This window comes from Ciconia boyciana, chromosome 1, assembly GCF_034638445.1.
Source record: "Ciconia boyciana chromosome 1, ASM3463844v1, whole genome shotgun sequence".
NCBI lineage: Eukaryota > Metazoa > Chordata > Aves > Ciconiiformes > Ciconiidae > Ciconia > Ciconia boyciana.
Window position 1 is genome coordinate 202,426,729 of NC_132934.1, and position 22,536 is coordinate 202,449,264.

The 22,536-nt window shown below is 40.1% G+C and overlaps 1 protein-coding gene across 2 annotated transcripts in view; it reads left to right on the forward strand.

Moving 5' to 3' along the window:
• The window catches only part of ALKBH8 (alkB homolog 8, tRNA methyltransferase), a 56,363-nt gene that overhangs the window by 25,052 nt on the left and 8,775 nt on the right, over positions 1-22,536 (forward strand). For both annotated transcript variants that reach the window (XM_072850602.1, XM_072850603.1), the window contains exons 8-10: positions 10,467-10,573; positions 14,665-14,819; positions 15,642-15,907. In XM_072850602.1, the coding sequence (XP_072706703.1) occupies positions 10,467-10,573; positions 14,665-14,819; positions 15,642-15,907 (528 nt within the window). The remainder of the gene's footprint in view (positions 1-10,466; positions 10,574-14,664; positions 14,820-15,641; positions 15,908-22,536) is intronic.

Below are 22,536 nucleotides of genomic sequence, written 5' to 3' on the forward strand. Positions count from 1 at the left end.
GGAAATATGCAGATAGATAAAAATATTGGAAAAAATAATTAGATTATGATGCACGATATTGCTCTTTTTAAACTGAAACCTCCCCCCCTGCTTCTTGTTCCACTTTACTCCCCCCATGTACCCTTCACTATGATACATGAACTACTTTTCAGTGGTGGTGGAATGAATTAACTGTTTAAATATGAAGGTGCTATTTATTCCTGTTAAAAATGTAATCATTGTAATAGAAGAAAACTAACAGAGCATTTAAATTTACATTTCAATTCATATTTTTACAGCTGAAATTATTTTTGAGTCAGGTTTTGGATTGTCATTCTTGAAATACAGTTCAATTTTTTTTTTTATAGGAACCTCTGTATTGTTGTTTGAGTAGTTAGTATTTTTTTTTTAAAATAATTTTAAATTTCTGTGAGAGGTTTATCAGTGCAAGTTATTTCTATTCCCCATGTTATTTTTAGAAGATCAGTACTTGATACATGAAATGGAATCCTGGTGTCTGCCACAAATTAACAGCAAACAGGCTGAACTCTGGGGCATTAAAAAGTCGTTATCTTTAGCTGTTGCATTTCAGCTGTACTTCAGTTCTGGAATTCAATAAAGAGATCTAATTTCATTAGCCAGTGATGTCATCCCTATTGTCATAGGAGCCTATTTTAAAACTGTGGCAAATTTCATGTAGAAATGACAAGTAGTCAGTCAATAACGATAATCACAAGTAGTCTATAAGCAAAGAAACAACCTTAACAAGTTAAGCTTCTGTGGTGGTGTATTGTCCCTCTTGGCTTTGAACTGGACTTTTATAATACCAGTAAGTGTAGCACATGGGGTTTGAAGTCTGTCTGCATTTATTCTATCTTTACAAATGTGCTGGTTTTGTCTGGGATAGAGTTAGTTTTCTTTATAGTAGCTAGTATGGGGCTATGTTTTAGATTTGTGCTGAAAACAGTGTTGGTAATACAAACATGTTTTAGTTGTTGCTAAGTACTGCTTATACTAAATCAAGGACTTTTCAGCTTCCCATGCTCTGCCAGGTGCACAAGAAGTTGGGAGGGGACACAGCTGGGACAGCTGACCCCAGCTGACCAAAGGGCTATCCCATTCCATATGATGTCATGCTCAGTATATAAAGCTGGGGAAGAAGAAGGAAGGTGGGGACATTCAGAGTGATGGCATTTGTCTTCCCCAGTAACTGTTACGTGTGACGGAGCCCTGCTTTCCTGGAGATGGCTGAACACCTGCCTGCCCATGGGAAGGAGTGAATGAATTCCTTGTTTTGCTTTGCTTGCGTGCATGGCTTTTGCTTTCCCTCTTAAACTGTCTTTATCTCAACCCAGGAGTTTTCTCACTTCTACTCTTCTGATTCTCTTCCCCATCCCACTGGGGGGGAGTGAGCGAGTAGCTCTACGTTGCTTAGTTGCTGGCTGGGGTTAAACCATGGCAACAAATCTGAGCATTTTGCATACTGCAATGTTCTGTTTCTGTTTTTCTTTCCAGCTACATTGAGTGTTTCAGGACGAGTTTCTCCACAGAGCTCTTATTTCAGTAGAGTTGACTCTGGAAATGTTCATTGAGGAACTGGCAATTTAGAGTGGTTAAAAGTGTGCTGGAGCTAGAGCTGTCAAACCTGTGATGCTGATACACTTGACAGAAAGATTCTGAATCAAGGAAGGCAGAGGTGTGTGCTCTTACAGAGAAGAAAGTAGGCGGGCAGCCTCTTGGTGCAGTGCAGGGGCAATGCAGGTGAAGCTCTGGTCTATTTGCTGGGGCAGCAGAATAATGGTTGGAAGGAACCAAGGTTGATGGTGCAGCTGAAAGCGGGGAAAACTGGACACTTCACAGTTCCTTGTGGAGTGTTCTTGTTCCTCCGCCTCCTCTGTTAGTGTACATCTCTGTGCAGTGCACATTCATGCAAACCATTGTAAATTCAGGGCCAGATGCTGAGGCCCTGGTAGAGGCCTTTTGTATAACTTTTGGCTGCATTATGTGAAGACACTCATTGGGTTAATGAAGCAGATGAAGGGAATGAGAGAAGAAAGAGATGACGTTGCTTGTGATGAAAACCAGCAGTCTTGGAATACTGCCTATCCAAACATCAAAATGTGTTTTTTCCTTTTTGATTGTTCTACCTGCCTTAAAATAATACATATATTTTGGATGTGTGGTGCTTCTGTGGGGCAGATAAAAGTTTTCTTCAAATGATTTTAAATAAGTTTCTGTGTCATGCTGTTTTTTGAATTTGCCATGCTGAACTTTATGGCCCTCGGAGACATCATTAACCAAGAAGATGGCTTTCGTTTTTTCTTTTTTAAATTTGATTTACATGCTTTTGACTGCTAAGGAATGACTTTTCTTTATGTCTTTAAGCCATTTCTGTAAATTCATGCCCAGATCTTTATTCCTCAGTAGATTTCCCTCTTACAGTGAAGATGTAGAGGGTTAAGAAACAGGCCATATGGTAGCTTCTATAGCGATAGATTTAAAAACTGTGTCTTGTCAGCTCTTGTGAGGTATGATGCAAGCATTAGTTTGGGAAGGCACAGTTTGCATATCTTGTATTCTGGCAATTCTCTGTTATTGTAGTGGTCTCTGGGACAGTTGTTCGATGGAGTTGTGAGAAGGGCTAGTTGACCTTTTATTTTCAAACTCAGGCTGAGTAAACTCATAACTTCATCCTTTTGAATTACAGATATTCAGCACTGGACTATTTCCATACTACTTTCTCAGTATGTAGGGGGCAAGATTATAGTGATAATAGTGCAGAAAGAGGTTTTAATTAAGGCAGGACTGTTTTAAACAGAGTTGAGGCATCTACTGAATCCATACTTCAATGCCTTATTTAATAACTTGTTGTCAGTGGTATTCAGTCCAAGATTAAGACACTTACAAGTAGGTGTGTACAGGAGGTGTGTACCGGAGCTCCTCTGTAATCAATGGGGAATTGAGTCAGTCCAACCTAGGTGGGTGATTCAGCTCACACTAAACTAGACGTCTAGTGTCTAGTTTCACAGTTTTCAGTTCCCTAATAGGATTTTTAAAAATCTATGCCCGAAATTAGATGTCTTAATCTTGAACTGAATGACTATTCCCACCCTATGACTTATAGTTAGCTTAGATTCCTGTACTACAGCATTACAAGCAGAAAACTGAGACCTGCAGAGGAGAGGAAGGTCTGATGAACAACCCCGATGTTTGTGGAGAGTGAGGGAAGACTGTTTTCCATTATACAGGGTGATGACCCTGCAGCCTGTTTTACCCATGCCTTGAAATACCCTAAACCTGTAAGAACTGTAAGGACTATTACACAACAGCAGTGGCACACTAGTACGTGGTATGAGTATACGAACCTGAATGTAAGTGTTTCATGTCCTCTTTCCTAGAAATGACTCTCTCATTACTGTAGGTGTTCCTTATTCCAAGTTTGGCAGTATTACTCAGCCAAGGCCTGGTTTGTCGTGTATCAATTATTTATGTTACATGGAGGCCCTATTCACAGTCCTGTACACTGCTTCTGTTGTAGAAAACTTGCAATTAAAGGTTGTGTCAATGACAGGATGGTAAATGTACAGGTAGGGTGGCACGGGAAGAAAATTATGGGTGAAGAGAGTCCTGCTACATCAATTTGCAACCTCAGTAACATGGAAATTGCTGATTATAGTGTGTTTCCACAGATATTTGTAAATGATCAGTGATTTTAAAAGGTGATATGCTCTTTTTGAACCCTGAAGTGTTTCCTTTTCTACTTGGGTATTAAAAACTTACAAGTTCTCAAGAGATTTTCAATGTGTGAAAGAATTACAGATACGCCACAGCACCACATACACAGATGTGCACACCAGACTCCTGTAAATGTCATCATGCTTGCATATAAAGTTGTACTCATTACAGAACAGCTGCGTCTGTGTCGTAAGGACTTGTACAGTGGTTTCTCAGTAGACAGTTGGTACAGCATTAAACATGTAAATAAGGATTATTTGCTTTCAGAACATACAGTAATACATTAAGTGCAAGTCTGAGGAGATGTATTTGAGGATGCAGAACTGCTTTCTTGTGACGTCTGGGCATTATATCTTGAACAGATTGAGCCCTCTAGAGATCGCTGGGATCAGGATGTACGAGTCCTCTTGTGCTCTTCCATTGAACTGTACTCCATTAGAGAGCAAGTGATGCAAAATCTTGGAAATTTCCTTTCCGAAGGAAAGGAAAATGAGTGATTTCATACGTTTGGGGCACATTCTGCCCTTGTGTAGGCGGATGCAATTCCCAGTATGTCAGTGTAGTAGCACCCACAGATGACTGAAAGAATGGAAAATATTGCAGAGAAGACTAAGTCAATGAAAGAAATTAAATGAAGACTAACAGTATTAGCCTCTTGCTTTCTGTGTCTTAAAAGAGTTTAAGCTAAGAGCTAGGGAGACTATTTATTAAAGGATGAAAATAGAATGTTAGTGAAATTGAGTAAATTGGATGTTGTTGAGAACTTGCTTGAGTCTTTGTCTCTGGATTTACAAAAGAGCATCAAGGTCATATGCTGGGGTTAGATAGCATTTTCTGGAAAGGAGAAATTTATACCTGTGGTGACAGAGAGGGGGAAGCAGTGGTAATGCGACTATTGCCTTTTACTGTAGGGTTTGAAAGACTTTTATGTAAGAATCTAATATTAAACATTGAGTTTTAACACAGGTAATGATCTGGGAAGGTGCAAAGGCCACAGGTAATATCCTGATATACAAAAACTTTTAGAGTTAGTAGGAACTGGCATATTTGATGGGTGGTCTTTAATGGATTAGGTTTGTTGTGGTGTTTTTAGTCTGGCTGTTCAATCAGCAAGATTAAACAGTAACCCTAGATTTACAAAGAGGCTTTTGAAACAAAGAAGAGTCAGCCTGAGAAGGCATATGGATGAAATATAAAAATTTGTAGCAGCAGGGACAGACCTTGGAGTGGGAACAGCAGCAGTCAAAAGTTGGTGTGATGCTGCCAGAAGTACCATCAGCATCCCAACCTCTGCTGAGGCTGGGCATAGCAACTGCCCTGTTGGATAGCACGAGGAGCCGTCATCCAGCTGGTGGGGTGACAGCATGGGGTGCTGCCGTGGAGACACACACCTGGGGTGCCTGTATGGGAGCCTGGGGGGCCTTTGTCACTGGTGTGTACATGGGGAGCACCCACCTCTCATAGGAGGGTGTGCGAGTAGGGGAGCTCCCATTGCCAGGAGAGGGGTGAGTGCTGGTGGCCCATGTGGCCTCTGAGGAGGTGGTGTGCATGTAAGCATGCACACTGTGGGATTAGAGCTTTAGGGGATTAGCTATGAAGGCTATTTTGAAATTTGTAGGTGTTTATTAACATTTTGTATCCTCTTTTGTTTAGAAATGTGAGTGTACCCAGAGTGGCTAAATTTCAGCACTGCAGTTATTCTTCAGTGGCAATGATCAGTGATGAGGCACAGTAGAGGAGTTAATGGCATATCTCAGCTCTTGTGGTCGGTGTTGTACTGGTTGAAACACTTGCAATAACTTGGAGTTGGTGAACCTCAAGAGATGCATCATCCCTGGGTACAAAAGGAGAGTGGTGTATATGCCAGCTAGCTGTGACAAGGCCTGCAGAGGGTTGGAAGCTCCTCCATCCAACAGGATTTAGCTTGGAAATTGCAGTAGTTTTCCTCTTCTTATGCACTACCTGAATCTTGTAAACAGAGTACAGACAACAAGAGAATTTGTATCATGGAGTCAATTAAAGGGAAGAAATATACAGATAACTTAAAATGACACAGAGAATTCAGGAAGATAGTAATGCATTGCATGGATGGAAAATTGAATACAACTTTTGAAGAAAGAAAACATAGTAAGTACATTAAGCATCTGACTAGCATTGCTATAGTGCCTAAGTAGATAGGTAGGCTTAGCAAGAGATGGTATGCTTTGGCATAAATCTGATATGGGGGAGGCCTGTGCATGTGTTGAGAGATTTTTGAGATAGGCAGTACTGAAATATTTCATCATCGTGATTGTCAACGTTACACTCACTTCCTGAAGTATGGCTAGAGACCATGATATAGGATGTGAATATCAGCATAGGTTATATAAGATAATTTTCCTATGACATGGATTATTTGGAGATGATAATCCCATTCTCTTCCCCCTTAAAATTCAACATTTTTCTGAATTCCAAATTTTAGAATTTAGCATGGCTTTTGCAGTGAAAGGCACTGTGTATTACTGATTGATTGCCTCACTCCTGTGTAAGCCAGGAGGGTCTTGTCTCTGCATGGAGCCCCACTGTGTTGTTCAAGCTCTATGTGTGGGCTTTAAACCTCTCAGCTGTCTTTGAAGTAGACATTCTTTTTCATCTGTTTTACATGTGGGAAACTGCTATGTAGGCTGATAATGTGTCTTTGCTCTCTGAAAATTCAGTAAATAACGTCAGAGACTTGAGAAGCATTCCACATTGTACTTTTTTTAGCTTTAGAGTGTGTTTCGTCTAAGGTAGTCTATTAACATCAAATACAAACTGCCTCGGACACAAAGCTTAGAAAAACAATGTTGTCATTCCACGTTGTAGCCGTGAAATCTGTATCGATGTTGTCCTTATAGCCCTGTTGCATTATTTCTGTTTTGTCTTTGGATCGTTACTTATTTGATAGACCAGTCATTCACCTCCATCCTCCTGCTCTTTCGTGAAGTGCAGTCCCACTGCACTGGAAGGTGGTGCAGACTTCTCATTCCCTGAGGAGTTAAAACCCAGACTTACTTCCCTTTTTCTTTTGAAATAGATTCTTTTCTGGTTTTTGCGTTTTGCTATATTTTATGCCACAGGAACAATGTTCATGATGTGGGTGTCACTTTGCTTTGATGTTTAGCCATCCTTGAAAGCTGTTTACTGCTTCATGTGCTCCTTTGTCATGAGCACTCTCTCTTAAATAACCTGGCATCATGACAAGATATTTAAATCCACAAGTAGGTATTATTAGCTGTTTGTTTCTTTCAAGTTTTTTGCTGTATATGTAGAGACACACTTTCCATAGTACAAAGAAAGAAGGTAAAAGATCAAAGCATCCACTATTTTTGTTTTTGAATGTAGTCCCTGGATGATGCACCATAGGCTAGCTGGAAATTTGATCTTTATTGACTCTGCCACCTAAGAGAAAAAAGAAAATAGGTAAAAATGAAAATAGTAATTGGAAATAGCTCCTGTGGAGCAAAGCTGTCATGAAGCAGATTGATTCAGCAGTGGCAGAGTTGCTTTATTGATTGTGAGTCCTTAGTAAATTAAAAAGAGGACCAAATGGGTTAATCTTTTGTGTGTGTGTGACAGTGACAATTTAGAATGTTCTGCCAGGATAAAGACACATATAGGAGTGTGGGAATGTTATCTACTTCAGTCAGTAATAGGCTTTTCAGAGATAAGAACAGAGTTCTTCAAAAACCCTTCTGGGTTAAATGTTCTTTACTGTACTGTAGACAAAGAATAGAAGAAATACTGTTGCTTGGTTTTTTAAGCATTCAGGTGCAGTTATTCTAGATAAAGGAATGAAGCATAGGAATTGCACTAATTTTTTTCAGATGTTCACAGTGGGTTCCTTAAATTTGATTCTGTCTGAATTGCAATGTCAAATTTGTTGTTAATAGAAAAAGTGCAAAACTTTAATATATTCTAGCTGAGGATCTCTGCTTCATAAGCAAAAGTCAGTTTTGGATTTGGATTTTTGACTCTTTCAATTACTGCTAATTACTTAATGTCATTGCCTATTTGCAAGTAAATTAATCCTTTATTTATATTTTCCTCCCCAAATCATCACTGCTTGTCATAAGGATGATACTCATTTAGAAGGGGAGCAGCCACACTGTGTGAAATGATAATAGAGAAGCTGTTCCTCCATGGAAAAGTAGGGAGAAGGGACAGAGCTGGGATCCTGTGCTGGTGAGGACTAGACTTGCCAGATGTTATGTACGATAGGTAATCTCCTGCTTTTCAGCCTCAAATTCTGCACCATCAGAAATTTGTTTCACATATTTCTTGTTGGCTTAGCATAGCTGAAATTCAGCCAGGAGGACGTTTTCCTCTTACTGTCTGCTATTTTCCTGCCACTTTTGCCTGAAAATCCAGCTACCAGGGATAGTTTTGTGGCCTCTCGTTCCCAACATGCTATCTGTTACAGAGTGCTCTGAACCTCTGCTATTTCGGATGCACAGTTAACAGGACAGGGTTTGAGGAGCATCTTCTGCTAAGAGACTCTGGGGGGCCATGCAGTTGGTGGGACAAAAGGAGCTGGAGAAGCCAGGGAGCTGGAGGAACTGTTTCCCACTGCTTCATATAGAGTCCCCTAGCCTGGCGTGCAGAGAAGTGAAAGGGAACGAGGTCCTCTTCCAGGGCCTAGAGGGAGATGGGAACTGGAAGTGTAGGAGACCCCATAGAGCTGTCAATCATTGACTCTTGGAGAAAGTGCTGTTCTTGAACATCATCTGCAAGAACAGGGCTTTGTCGCTACTACTGACACAGAAAGAGGGACAGTGGAGTAACTGAGCCTCCAAGAAGGAATCTGGACAGTCCAGAAGGAGTCTGGACAGTTCAGTTTATTCTGCCATACTTCTGAAGAACCCAGTCTCTATCTTGTCCCATCACACCTGTCCCCCAACAGCAGTGAGACAGAGAGGCAAAAGACAGACTGAGATATCATCTCACCCATTTCATCCAACCACTCCCCACTTCTTTTCTTTTAATGCTTTTCCTTTCCTTACTTGCTGGTCCGGATTAGTCATCCTCTGGTTTCTTTGCCTTGCCAGATAGCTACATCTTTTTACAGAGGCTTACGCTTAGTCATGCTTTACAGGACAGCCTCCCCATCAGATCTGTGAAGCCACTGTGTTTTCTCCTTCTTCACCCCATGCTTCTTTAAGGATACCTAGAAGAAATAGCTAAGTGCAAGGGAAGGAGTATATTAGCAAGTGGCTGCCATTCATCTATTTGTGTAGCTATTGAAGTTTTTCATATAATTAATCAGAGCTCAAAGGTAGGTTTGTTCCTGTTCCCCCATATTTCTCTTCCCCTTTCAGCCCCACTGTTTGTCACCCTTGTCATTTCTTGCATTAAATTTAGATAGCTCAACAGGAGAAGCTGTGTCACTCTATGTGGGTGGTACTACGGCGTAAATAATTTTTTTCCTAAAAATGTAAATGCCATTGTAGTTTGCTCCAGTGTGCACAACATTAAATAGTAAATGATGTAAGTGGTAATTTGTAGTGTTTAAAAGTCTTGCTTATTCAATCTCCGTCTTGCCGATTTTGTGCTGAATGACTGATCATTGCACCACTGCTTTCTCTTTGTTAAATGCATCTGTATGCAGAAGCGGAACTGCTTAATTTGTTTCGATCTGGCATACTGTAGTAAGTCTGCTTTTAAATTGCATACTTAGTAGGTTACAAATCAGGTGGCAGCACTTTCATGGTGCTAATTCTCCAGTGTAGCTGGAATTGCTGACTTGAATAGTTTTTGACCACTTCTCTTTTTTGGTAAGTCTTCTGTAACTTGTTTGGCTTGCTTAAATGACCTGTTCCTTATTTTCCACGGCAAGAGTTTCTCTCATTTGGGAAATGTAAAAGGATAACATTCCTAGCCCAAGCAGAAGCAAAATGTAGCACTGCCATCTGGGCTGTGAAATTGGAGCTGAAAGTGTTACCTCAATGTATTGCCATGGCTAGAAGCCAGGTGGCAAATAAAAGGATGGTCTGGTAGTTGGCATGTTAGTCAGGATCTTGGTAGACTGCATGTGCTTGTTGTGCTGCAAACCTACAAGAATGTGGGCAGGTTGGAAATTATTTATCTGACCTAATACTGGTTATCTAAATGTTGTGTATCTACTCTGAGTTAATTGTCTCAGCTCAATCTGCTGTGAATGGATAGGCATCTCCAGAGGGCATAGGGTCATTCCACATCACTTAGCTCTACATTTTAGATTAGGATGAATCACTCCGTGGAGATACTTTTCTCTCTCTGCATAGACTTCACAAAAAGACGGTAGCTGCCTGCCTTAGCCCAGGTACCTAACTTTCACATGGCTGAGTTACAGCAAATGAGCCTTCTCTTCCTCTTACGCAGTTGCCTTTAGTTGAGGGGAAGTAATCCTTTCCTACCTCACAGGTACACATAGAGATTAAATGGTGCTACCATGTTCTCACAAAGATAGATATTACTGTGAGAAGAAGAAAAAAAATTTATAGTATTTTAATTATCTATATACACACATATATTTGACTGCCTCAGATTTTTGAACACAGTGCTGAAAGGGAGAGATCTTGAGGACAGAGACCGAGAGGCTTTTGCATCCCTAGGAAATACGTAGCTATTTCATGGCAATATTCTGATAAACGTATTGAAGAGGCAAACAAAGCTAGGGCTTAAGAATGCCTGATGTGTATATGAAGCTCTGTAAGTCATGCTCACTTTTGGTGGCTGGTTTTGTTTCTTTTTAGATTGTGATGGATTTCAAACACCCTGATGGCTGTACAGTGGCAATTATGCTGCCCCGATGCAGTTTATTGGTGATGGCTGGAGAATCCAGATACCTGTGGACACATGGGTATGTGTAAGAGTTCCTGCATTGCTGATAATAGAAGAATAATATATGTTGTTAATGACATTCTGTATTTAAAATTGCTCTGGAAGAAATCAAGTCAAGTTTTGTAATTAATATACAAATTCACTCCTCTGCTCAGATGCTGCTCAGGTTAAATTGAAAAAATTGGGGATTTTAGGAAGCTAATTGCTAGTCCCTGAGCTGCAGTTTCCTGCTGCTGTCGCAAGTGAAGTTTCGCTCAGAAATTGCTCACTTACATCTGTGGTGTGAAAGTCCTCAATGATTCTGAGCTGGCAAAGAATTGATTGTAGTGCAGTTAGCTTCACCATTTCCTTTCTTTTCAGCCCACAGCTTTTCCCATTGGATCACAATCAGCTCTTCCCAGCTGCTTTAGGGACACACTAACTACTGATAAGGCTGCATTGTACTGAGCATATTTGGGATCCTGGAAAAGAGATTTCTTGAAATATGTCTTGAGGCTTTGCTTATTGTAGGGTTTAAATACATGCTTTTTAAGTCATGCACCACTGGGAGATACTTGCAATAGGAGTGCCGAAATTGGTGAAAAGGCTAAAACATTGGCGAGCTCTGAGAGTGACAGTAGTGCACTTCAGGAGAATGTGGAAACCCTCATACTGGACAGAAATGCCCATGGTAAATGTTTTTTCCTTTGTTTGACCCAAGCTGTCACTGGTTACAGAAGTCAAATGGAGACACTAATTACATTCTGTGTAAATTAAACATCAAATCCTTTTACTGGCAGAAGATTTCCTACCTTTTAATTTTACTGGTTAATTTGTATTATGAGGAAGGGTGAATATGAACTCCCCAATGACCTTTACATTGTTCACTTTTATAGAGTGCTTATACCACCTGTATATTCCGTCATTAAGTTAATAGTTGTAAAAAGCAGCTGGTACTCCTAATGTGCATCATTGTAGAAGCCCAGGGCAGTGAAGTACTTTGTTTTTTGGTATACAAGACTGAACGCTGATACCAGCATTATGAAGCTTCTTATTCTGTCCTGTCAAATACTGTCAGTCATCTTTTGTGAAGGTTATCTACAACTCTGAGAGCGTAGTGCAGTTTCCATGTGACTGAATATTTCCAGTGACGTTTCTGGCCTGGGGAGCTGGGAGGCAGCCCCCAACCCCAGGCATCAGGCAGCTCCATGGGACTGGGCTGAGGCTAGGTTGGGACATCAGCCCGTGGGTCAAGGCCCGGATCAGCGTGGCAGTGGCCATGCACAGACACAGCTAGGATGCGTCTGGAGCTGTAGCTGGGGCAAGGCCCAACGAGACAGCCTCCGTTTAAAAGCAGCTCTCAGGGAAAGGAGGGGTGGCCCTTGCTGAGGCCTCTGGCTGTCTTCATGACAGCTTTTTCCAAGGCCACCAGCTCTGCTCTTTCCAAGTTGGCCCTGGGCAGCCAAACTCCCAGGAGGGAGAAGGATGCATGCAGGGCACTTGCAGTACTTGCCAGCAGGCATTCAAGTTGGGGTAGTGTACCTGCCTACTAAGAACTGGAATGAGGTTATTACTTAACTCACTTGTACCTTCAAGTGATGGTTGTCTTTTGAGAACCAATGACATAAACTACATTTAAAATGAAGATCCCAGATCTTTCTACTCATGTGTAAGTTATTCCTGTCCCAGTTCTTGTCCACTTTTCCTAAAAATAGTTTTTCTCTATATTTTTAAAAGCAGTAGTGGGTCAAGATACTCAGTTGGAGTAAGCTTTCCATCATGCTAGTGAAGCATACTATTGTAATCAACAAGTTTAATCATCCAGCAAGCAAGTGTAGTTAATTCACTTGCATACATAACGTCAGGATGTATTTAAGATCATTTGTGATGCCTTTTATCTACTCCTCAAGAAGTCAAACTAGAGAGCAAAAGGTTCAGTTTTGGAATTATTCTGGAAATGTTTTCAGTGTGTATATGTGGATGCCAGGGGAATGAGAGACTTCATTTTGACCCTGTTAACAAAGTGCACAGGAAAAGGTTTTTTTATTCTGTTCTCTCTGAAAGAGAAACATATGGTTAAGAAATAAGCTATATAGTGTCATCAAGGAGAGCAAAAGATGCATGCTGTTTTTGTCTCATAGGTGAAAGTAAAACAATGGCTTTCCTTTATGAGGTTCATTTCTAATATTTTTTCTGATGAGGTTCACTTTTGGTTGGGTAACCTGGCAAAACACCATTCCTGACATTGCAATAGTAAAACAACTCTGTGCCAAGCAAGATGATGTGCAGCATTTTATTTTTGATATTGGGAAGCCTGGTTTTAGCCTAGCCTTTGTCTAGAGTTCTTGCTTGTAGTGTAGGCAAAAGGAAATTATGTAGGTTGAAACTAGAACCTTGAAAAAGAAGAATTACTTCTGAAAATATTAGCTGCTATGCTTAGCTTATTGCTGCAGGTACAAAATAAAATAAAATAGAAAATCTGCAAACTCAGGATTTGAAGTTCCCCTGTCCAGGGAGTCTTGGGCACCCTCAGCTGACTATTTCATCATAGCTTCATTATCTGCCATGAACAAGACAGTTCTTTATTAGATCCCATCCTTTCCATGGCTGCCTTTGGGAGATTTCCATTCTCGGGGCTGCTCCATGTCTCCTTTTTGCAACATCTAGATGGAGCATCAATGTGTTGCTTCCCGATTTCCAGACAGAAAGGACCTGCACTCTTTTTCCCTGTGGCTTGATTAGAGATCAACTCCGCTGTGGTAGGAAAGATGGCATACAGCAAAGTACGGGAATGCTGACCAGGCTGCAGGCTGCCTTCCTGGCATTCGGATCATTCTTCTTGGTTAAGAACAGACACTGGTCAGTGGTTTCATGTGACCTGCAAAAAAGTTCCAATAGAAATTTGAGACTGAATGCTCTGCTTTATTAAAAGATGTAAGATGCCTTTTTTTCCCCCTTTTGGCTCAACCTATGAGGGTTAAACTCAGCTAACCAATATGGAAGTCAGTTTTATACTTAGAGTTTGTCCTGCTGGGAGTCAAGTACTTTGAAGTCAGCAGCTCTGAAGGGGCTCCACTGAGAGGCCAATTCCATAGAGGTGATTTTTTTTTTTTTTTCTTCCTTGAGGAAATTTCTGTATTAATCTCCTTGATGACTAAGTTCATGAAGCGTTTCAGTGTGACAGTAACAGCTTTGAAGTGCTAAGCTATTTCCCTGAAGAGTTTCCATTTTGTTCCAAGAGTATCTACTTTTTCCCATGTGCAAGTGATGGGAAACCACATGTGGGTGCAGCTGTTTCTCTTCTCTCATGTTGTGTTTTGCATTTTACTTTCTCATTTTTCTCTTCCTAACTTTGAGAGATGCATTTGTAGAGCTATTGAAAATTCTTGGTTTCAGTACTTCTTCGTAATGTATATCTCTTAATAAAATTATTTTAAACTTTTGTCACCCCAGAAAAGTTTCAATTCACTTTCATTTTATGAATTTGGCCTTGCAACAATGTTTTTGTTTTCCATTAAGATCAGTGACAAATCCAGAAGTAGTTTAAGAAGCTCTACCCCCAGTTTGCTTGATTGATAGATAGATTTTGGTCAAGAAGGAAGAGCTATAGCAGAGTTTCTCCCTTTTAGGCATTTTAGCAAATCTCCCAAGTGCTGCTACTTGCATCTTCTGTTGTCAATAAATGGAAAAGCAACTCTGTTGCAAAGCAAAATTCATTGGAGATGCCCGTTTGTAACAAGAAACTTCAATCTGCTACTATAGAGCTCAGCCAATGCTATGCTCTTATGCCCATAGCCACCATTTTTACTAGTGCATTTTATCTTTAACAAATGTATCTCAGATAAAGTCCTAGAAAAATAAACAATCAAACTTTATGGAAGGAAAGGAAGGGAGGAAAGGGAAATGTAATCACTTGCAATTAAATAACACTTTAACGTCATTAGTTCATATGTCTGCACCTCTTTTTTTTTTTTTCCCTCTGAAATTGAGTAAGTTGAAAACTGAGAAGCAGCAGTACATTAAACAGCATGTTGTAATCACATTTGTCACAATAATTAAGAAGTGCCTTCTTACAAAGATGGATTTTTTTTTTTCTGATGCAAATTATTCTTTTGTGTTACTTTGTTTTAGGATTACACCCCGAAAATATGATGTCATTCAAGCATCTGAGCTTGGGCAGAAAGTTGGAACAATCACTGCTGATGTTGGAGATTTAACACTAAATCGAAGGGGAACAAGGACATCATTTACATTCAGGAAAGTGAGGAGAAGCCCTTGCAACTGCAGTAAGTGTCTTGAGGTTATCTTCAAGTAAAAATGATTATTTATCACCCATATGTAAGCATTTTTTTTAAGCAAACCGGTTTATCCCTTTGGGTAGTTTTGGCAGTCCTGGTAGCTGTTCCTGAATGGCTCAGGGTTAGGCATACTATATGGCTTGAATTGGTTGCATCCATTTGGCTGCTGTGGTTTCTCTATACAGGATGGCATTTTGCTTGCTCTAGAGCCAGGCAGGTAATCTGGAATCTTGCATTTCATTGGGACCTCAAGTGCTGGAATAATGTACCAGAGTAGAAGTAGCTGCTATTTTTCAGGTTCCCATCAGTTTTTGTTGTTATTTGAAGGGCACTGTAATTCTGTGAAAATAAGTACATTAGAGAAGGAGCAGCAGTCAGATCTGCAGTGATAGAGCCATGTAAGTGCCTTAGGAGAGTACAGATAATAATACATAGGTGGCTCAACAATTACATGGAATTGAAGTCCATTTGTGCCCTCAGAACAGAATTTCAGAGGCTGAATTGCAGTGATGTCATGATCTTTGATATTAGGGGCACTGTCTCAGTTTTGAAAACATAAACCTTGTTAATATAGCAGGATGAATGATCACTGTGAACGGCCTCTGGTACACATGGGCAGATTGCTTGTTTTAAGGTCATCAAACACTTCTGCAGTTTGACCTGTGTTTCAGTTTTTAAAAGGTAAAGGAGGAATGAAGCATTTTTTTCATTTTAATATTTTACTTTTAATTATATTTTGCTAAATAAGTTTAACCAACAAGGACTGACTTGAAAAAATTTTATTTTTTGTGTATCTGTTGCTGCATCTAGTTTACCCATCTGTCTGTGACAGCCAGAAAGGACAGCAAAGACAGGTACAACCTTCATTTCCCCACAATGAGATGGAGGCCTCAAAGCTGGAACAAGAATATGTTCACAAGGTGTACGAAGAGATTGCCACACACTTCAGCAGTACAAGGCATAGCCCGTGGCCCCGAATTGTAGAGTTTCTCAGGTCACTGCCAAAAGGGTCAATAGTGGCTGATGTTGGTTGTGGTAATGGGAAATATCTAGGCATCAATGAGGATTTGTACATGGTAAGTAGTAGCTACTGTCATTTGTTTTCATTGGTACCAGTGTTTATTCCATCATGCAGTTGTAACATGTTGGAGCTTCAGTTGTGGGAAGAGTGCCAAAAACAGAAAGCTGTTTCCTGATCCAAGATCAATTACCAATTGTGTTAGGTTTCCACATCCATTCACTGTGTGCATTACCCTTTTCTTTTTTCAAAGCCTCTTTGCTTTGCAAGTAAAAATATGTTAATTAAAAAAATAGTAATGGGTGCAGTGGATTAAAATTGCAATGGATGCTTTAGCCTTTTTTGTTGTTGAATAAGCTTAATGAAAGGGAAAATGGTTGGGCAGTTTCAATGCTTCCAACAAGTTTTTCACTTGGCTGGTGGGTGTACCTGTCCCTGTAATCTTCATGGGCAGTACTACTTTTCATATATCCTTTTCGCTTCCCTTTGGCCTGGTGGCATGGCTCACTTGTGAATGATGTCATGTTTGGCTGTCCCACCTCTGACTCTGTGCATAGGCCCACTAAATATGCCAACATAAACTTCATGGGGGAGTCTCAACTTCAGCACAGAAATCTGGCCTTTCTGTCACTCCCTTTTCTTTGCTTTTAGACAGTTCTGACATCATTCTTGCTGATGTTCTCATCGCCTTCCCTGTCTCATAGTCTGTACTTAGGCCAATTTTACTTCTCTCCCTTCCTGTCAGGGAGACATGAAGCACATATAAATATGAACCAAGAGATAGTTTTTATCACAAATATTTCAAAGACTTTTTTGCAAGGGTCAAATCTTTTTACCCAAAAGAAATCTGAGAGGTGTGCATTATGCTATTTGCTCTCCCCTGTTCCAGAATTGTCTGATTCTTTCATGTGCTTGTACTGTGAAACACTTTGAAATCCATCAGGCTTGTCAAGTTCTATGTAAGGCAAAACATTCATTATTAATAATAAAAGTCAGACTTGTTTGTGTGTTTCAGGAGTTTCTGTCTTGCTATTTATATTCAGCTATAAAACATAAGTTGTTATTTACAGCCTTGTCTGTATTTGTAATGGATTTATTTCCATTACTGTTCTTATAAGCTAGAAAAAAATAAACTGATTTATAAGTAAGCATGTTTATGCCTGGCTACTGTAGCCTGAAAATAATTATTAATTTTTCAGTCTTTTCAGTCTTTCATTCCTGACTCCTCTAAGAAAAATCAGCAAACCTAACTAGAGAGAAGAAAAGTTTATCAGGGTACCATGAAGGTCACCTGGTCCTAGAATGAATTTGGTAAATTGCTGTTCTGTAGGTTTGTGGAAGGCTTTTAAGGTGAAATCTCTGCAAGATGCTGTGTTGAGAAATTGCCAGCACCAGTCTGTCTTCTGGAGCCCACAGTTAACCAACTAAGGGAAAGAAAGATCACATATCTGTTGGCAGTCAAATGAAGGCCAGCCCCTCTTCTCTGTTACTGTAGGAGTTACCTCATTTCATGTGTGCCTGCAAGAGAAATCCAAAACGTGAAAAATAACAGTGAAAGGGAGGAAACTTTTAAAGAAGCAGTTGAGACAGTTGAAAAACAGAATCTGGGAATTGCTTCATACAGTTGGCCTCCCTTGACATTTTATTTTCTACTGGTGACAACTAGTTCTTCTTGGTTGGAGCTAGACTCTAAACTTTGCATTTGCTTATTTTCATCTGCAAGCTAGCACAGAGTCTCAGGAGGGTGGATGTGACTTCTTTCTACTATATTTTTATATGTCAGCCAAAGTGTGGTTAAAGAAAAACTGGTGTATATTGTGTTTACAGGTTATTTTTTTTTTTAAACTTTTGACAAGGTATCCAAAAAGACTGAGAACTAAATTACTGTAGGTGAGAGGGACGATGTGGTGTTACACTGGTTTGGAGACAAAGGAGGATAGGACTGTTGAATGTCATTCAGTACTGATGAAGGGTTATCAGTGGGTGTCACTTAGATCACCTAGCATGGATAGGAGTAGTTGCTGCTAGTGAGGACAATGAGATGATCCAAGGGGACCTGATGGTTTGGGAGCAGGTTAAACTGCAGCAATCTGTTTTCTGCTGAGAAGAGAAAATACTTCGGGCACATTTAGTGCCATTTATCAGATGGAACTTACCATCACAAAATGCCAGAAAGCCAGTCACTGAGCAGCAGTCATAAGCATTGGGTCAAATTATTCTAAGAGACATAACATCACTTTGTTAGTAGGTAATACAAAGCCTCATTCTTTGACTGGAAGGAAAGTGCCAGTAGACAGGACTTAGCAAGACATTTTTCTTATGGTCAGCTTTATAGAGAGTGAACTGTCCTTATGATGGTTTTTTTTTTTTGGTGCCTCTTCCTCTAAAGCAACTGGTAATGGCTATTATTTGAAGCAAGATACTCCTTTAAATACTTCGCTATTTCTGTGACTGCAGAAGTGGCTGACGTCAGTTCTTTGTTTTGTGGATTCCAATTTGTGGGGAAACCAGTACTTGTTTATTCCTTAATGGGAAATCAGTACTCGTGTATTCCTTAATGGGATTTTTACCTCTATTCCTTTGCCATACTGTTCTATAGGAAGTACTGTAGAACAAGTTTTAGTGATGTATCAGTATTATTACCAGTAGCCTATCTTGTTGGTGTGGTGACTGTTGAATGAGTCAGTCTGTTCAACTGTTCTTTTTACCTGAGGGAGAAAGGAGCAGTCTTTTCCACTTTTTGTGTTCCTCCTGGGTTCTCATTTGGGCTCAACAGAAAGGTCTGATTATACAGGGCTGTTTCTCATATTGTGTTACTTCCCTTTACCATGGGTTGGGCATGGATCCAAGGGTGAGTGGTTAAAGAATATGCTTTGTGTATCAGGTGCATTGTTAGGTAAGGAGAGTGCTCTCTAGATGCAGGTCATCGGTTTCCTCCCTCATTTACTCCTCTTGACTTGGGGGCATAAAATCCAGGCAGGAACTTAATAAATTGCTGCAGTCTTTCCTTCACAGCAATTGCTGTGGCTCGTGGTAAGTTTTCATGCGCAGGGCACTGGAGCTCTTAGCCTAGGTCTTGCTGGGAAAGAAGCAATAAAGCAATGCTGTGAAAGTAGGAGTTTTTTAGGGGTTGAGTAGAGCACTGTCAGTACAGCCATCTAGCTTGGTGTGTTTTGACTCAAATACTGAAAACCTGAGGCAAGCACTTTCTGAAGGCAAGCGATGTGCTATAAAGGTTACTGTACATTTTTAGATAGGATACTTTAAGTAGCAGCACTAATGGTAGATCAAAGCTAAGGTAGCTCTCTTGATGGTTTTAATCTTCAGGCGCTGTCTGAAAATGTCTCCACTGTGGCCTGTGCTATTGTATTTCCTTCAGTTTCTTTGGATGATTACATATAGCCTTACTTACTTCAGTATGGGTGTGTGACAATGAAATGCACGAGTCCAGCTATGCTCAATGAAAACGACAGTGCTGTAATGGCTGCATTATTCTGACACAGTGAAAGAGCAGCAATTTCATGACAAACAAATTCAGATTAAGAATGTTTGAGCAAGAGATGGAATCCAAGTCTGATGTAGTTAGGACAAAGATTGGAGAAAGATCGCATTTAATAAAGTTTCAGATTACTCTTTCTTTTCCTGTCTCACCCAGCTTTTTTATTGTTTGAATAAATGCAAAAGAGAGAAATGGCATTAGGGTTTTTTGGGTCTGTTTCCACCCCCCCACCCCCCCAAATCCCTTCCCCACTCAACCTTGTTGTCTGGGGGAATTATTTTAACAGTTTAACTGCTTTCAGGGTTAATATTCATATCTGTAAGCAGGGCTTTTATTTTTACAGAATGCTATGTTTCAGCCTTACGCATGCCCCCGTCACCACAAGGGTTTCATTCCAGAGCCAGTTGACATCATTGCAATGAGTCTCATAAATTTTTATGAGCTTTAGCTCTGTCTCCCAGTTTCCAGTGTTCAGGTAGATGCGGTGATGTGTAAATCCCCACAGGAACGTTCAGCATCCTCACAGGGCTAGGGTGTGAGTGAAAGACATTGAAGCCTTTCAATTTTGTGGTTTACAGTTTTAATTGAACTGATAAACTGGTGGGAAGTCCAGTAACAAACAACTGGAAATGCCACTGGGTAGATATTTTTTCTTTATATATAGAAATTACTCTCCTTGCCAGAATACTGATGCTAGGAAGAAAAATGATGCAAATATAGGAGCCCAACTGCTTTGCTTTTAATACAGATGTTCTTATTTCTGTAGTGCATGTCATTCAAAGGTATTGGTAATGTTACTTGTATTTCACATGACCATGGCTGTGCTGGTGTCTCTTTTTCTGTGTGTGTGTGTGTGTTAGCTGGAATGTAATTTGGTTCCTTGAGGCGCTCATGCTATCAGTTATAGCTGAGGTGTTTCTCTGGGGAGCCACATAATTCCATTTGGTGGCTGGATTTCAGAATTAGATGAAGTTTTCTTCATCAGTTTCTAATGTGCTGAATCAATCACGTTTCCAGATACTTAAATGAACTAATTCTACCAGGTAGAGTTAGTTATAATGAGATAACATAGAAAGAAAATATATAATGGTGGGCAACCTTGACCTGTCTTTACTTATCTTTATTCAAGCTTGCAAGAGGATTTATCTCTTGTAGATTTGCAGCACCATTACAAGGCAAGCTATTTATTTAATGTCTTTTGCCCTCTAATGATCTATTGCAAACCACTGCATTAAGTAGATTTTATAAAACTTGTTTCAGCCAGGAGTACCTAAACTGGTGGAGGTGAAGGTGCCTGGGAGCACTAAGGAGCGGGATGGGATAGCTGCCTGTGTTATCCTGTTCCTAGGAAGCCAGTACAGAGCTGCTGCAAACTCAGACAGATCACAGGTGTTACATTCGTTTCTCCAGTTCCTCATCCTCTTTTATCTTACTCTTTTTTGATACTTCCATTAGTGTAAAGGTTTACGTTACCCAGCATGCCCTAAAGAGGGGTGCTGTATGTCAGAATGGCGGCATGCTTTTGCCTCTTTCCTAAGTTTTGTGTTTGTTGGGGTTCCAGTTGCAGAGTTACAGGCCTCCATACTAATACAGATTTCCTGGCTTAAAACAAGAGTTGGATGCAGTTAGTGTTTATCCAGATACAATGAAAATCAGTGCCTGAAATCCCTGTTAAGAATGTAAGTGGATTCTGAGGCCCAGTACATAGGTGTCAGTGGCCACTCTGGAGCTCCTGTGAGCTGTTGTCCACGTCGCAAACAGCAGTGAAGAGAGGGGTGGAGGTACCTGCCAAAAAGGCAGGGATGTGGGAATGGCTGCCTGGAGTAAAATCTGAGAAACCTGAGAAGCCTGCCCCCTTTGGGGAAATACTAAAAGGTGTACAGCAACTTGCTGAGAGGTGGACTGGCTAAGAGGAGGATTCAGCTGAATAGTCAGCCATGCTATTTGAGAGATGTATGAGAAATTGGGGGAGTTTGAGCGAGGAATATGATTTGGAAAACAGGTATAAGAAATGATTGAGAAGACTCTCAGATAATAAGAAATAGGGAACCTTAAAAATGTATACAGCTTGGCTCACCAAGAGATGTACTAGATTCTGTTAGGTTTGGATACTGAACTAATAGTAATTTGTCTACCTTTCTCCACTCTTCTAGAAGAGATGTCAGCAAGGACGGTATCATGTGCTAAGCATCAAAATTAGAGCTATGAACTGGCAAAAATTAAAGCATTCCAGTTATATTTTGAGAATTTTTTAAAAATGTTTTGATTACATGTTTAATTAGAGAGAGAGAAGAATAAACCTGTTCTAAATTAAAACATCCCTTTGAACTGTTTTCTGTAAATGAAGCTTCATCACATCAAAGCTTCTGTGTGCTTCAGAATGTAGAAATCAGTTAGTAACAGAATTGGGAAAAGTTGAGTTTGTGGTCTCTGCCCGTTGCTGTAAATGCTTTTTATACTCATAAAAATCATAGATAGGCTTATTTTTCAGCTGTAAGCTGGCATGGCACCACTGAAGTTAGCTGCTTTTTGCTAGCTTCTTATAGTCTAAAAGACTGAAACAAATGTATTTAGTTTTTTAATGAATGCATGTTTCTTGTAAGCTAGCGAATGCAGGAATGTGGTGATTGTAATTCTTTTTAAAATATCATGCAGAGATAATTCTAGTAAGGATGCTAAATTTGCTTAGCTCCAGCACCAGGCATATCTGTGGTGACTCCCTGTGTTCAGCATTTATGCATGAATATATCTAGCACCTATTATAATGTTTACATTTAAGACAAGTTAAAGTTTTAGCCCAGTATCCCTATTTTAGAGCAGCTGTGCATTCCAAGTGATCCGTTTCAAGGTCTCCATTTTCATTGCGAAACAGAATCTTTTTGCTTTGGATGTAGATTCACTTTAAGTATGACAATACAAGCAAGCCTGACTTCGTAATTATTTGATATAATTTAGATGCAAATGAGGACTTCACATTCTGGCAGTCGTGCCTTTGTTCTCATTCCCAGTTCATTGGATTTCATCAACATACAGTGTAGTCCTTTTCAAGGTCATTTTGGGAGGGGAAGATTGAGTTCTATTATCCAGCCTGTTTTTACTATAGACGTGCAGGGCCAAAGCAATTCTTTCTGGAAATTGGAAGTTGCAAATATTCTTCCCCCTCCTTCTGTCAGCAGTGAATTCGATCC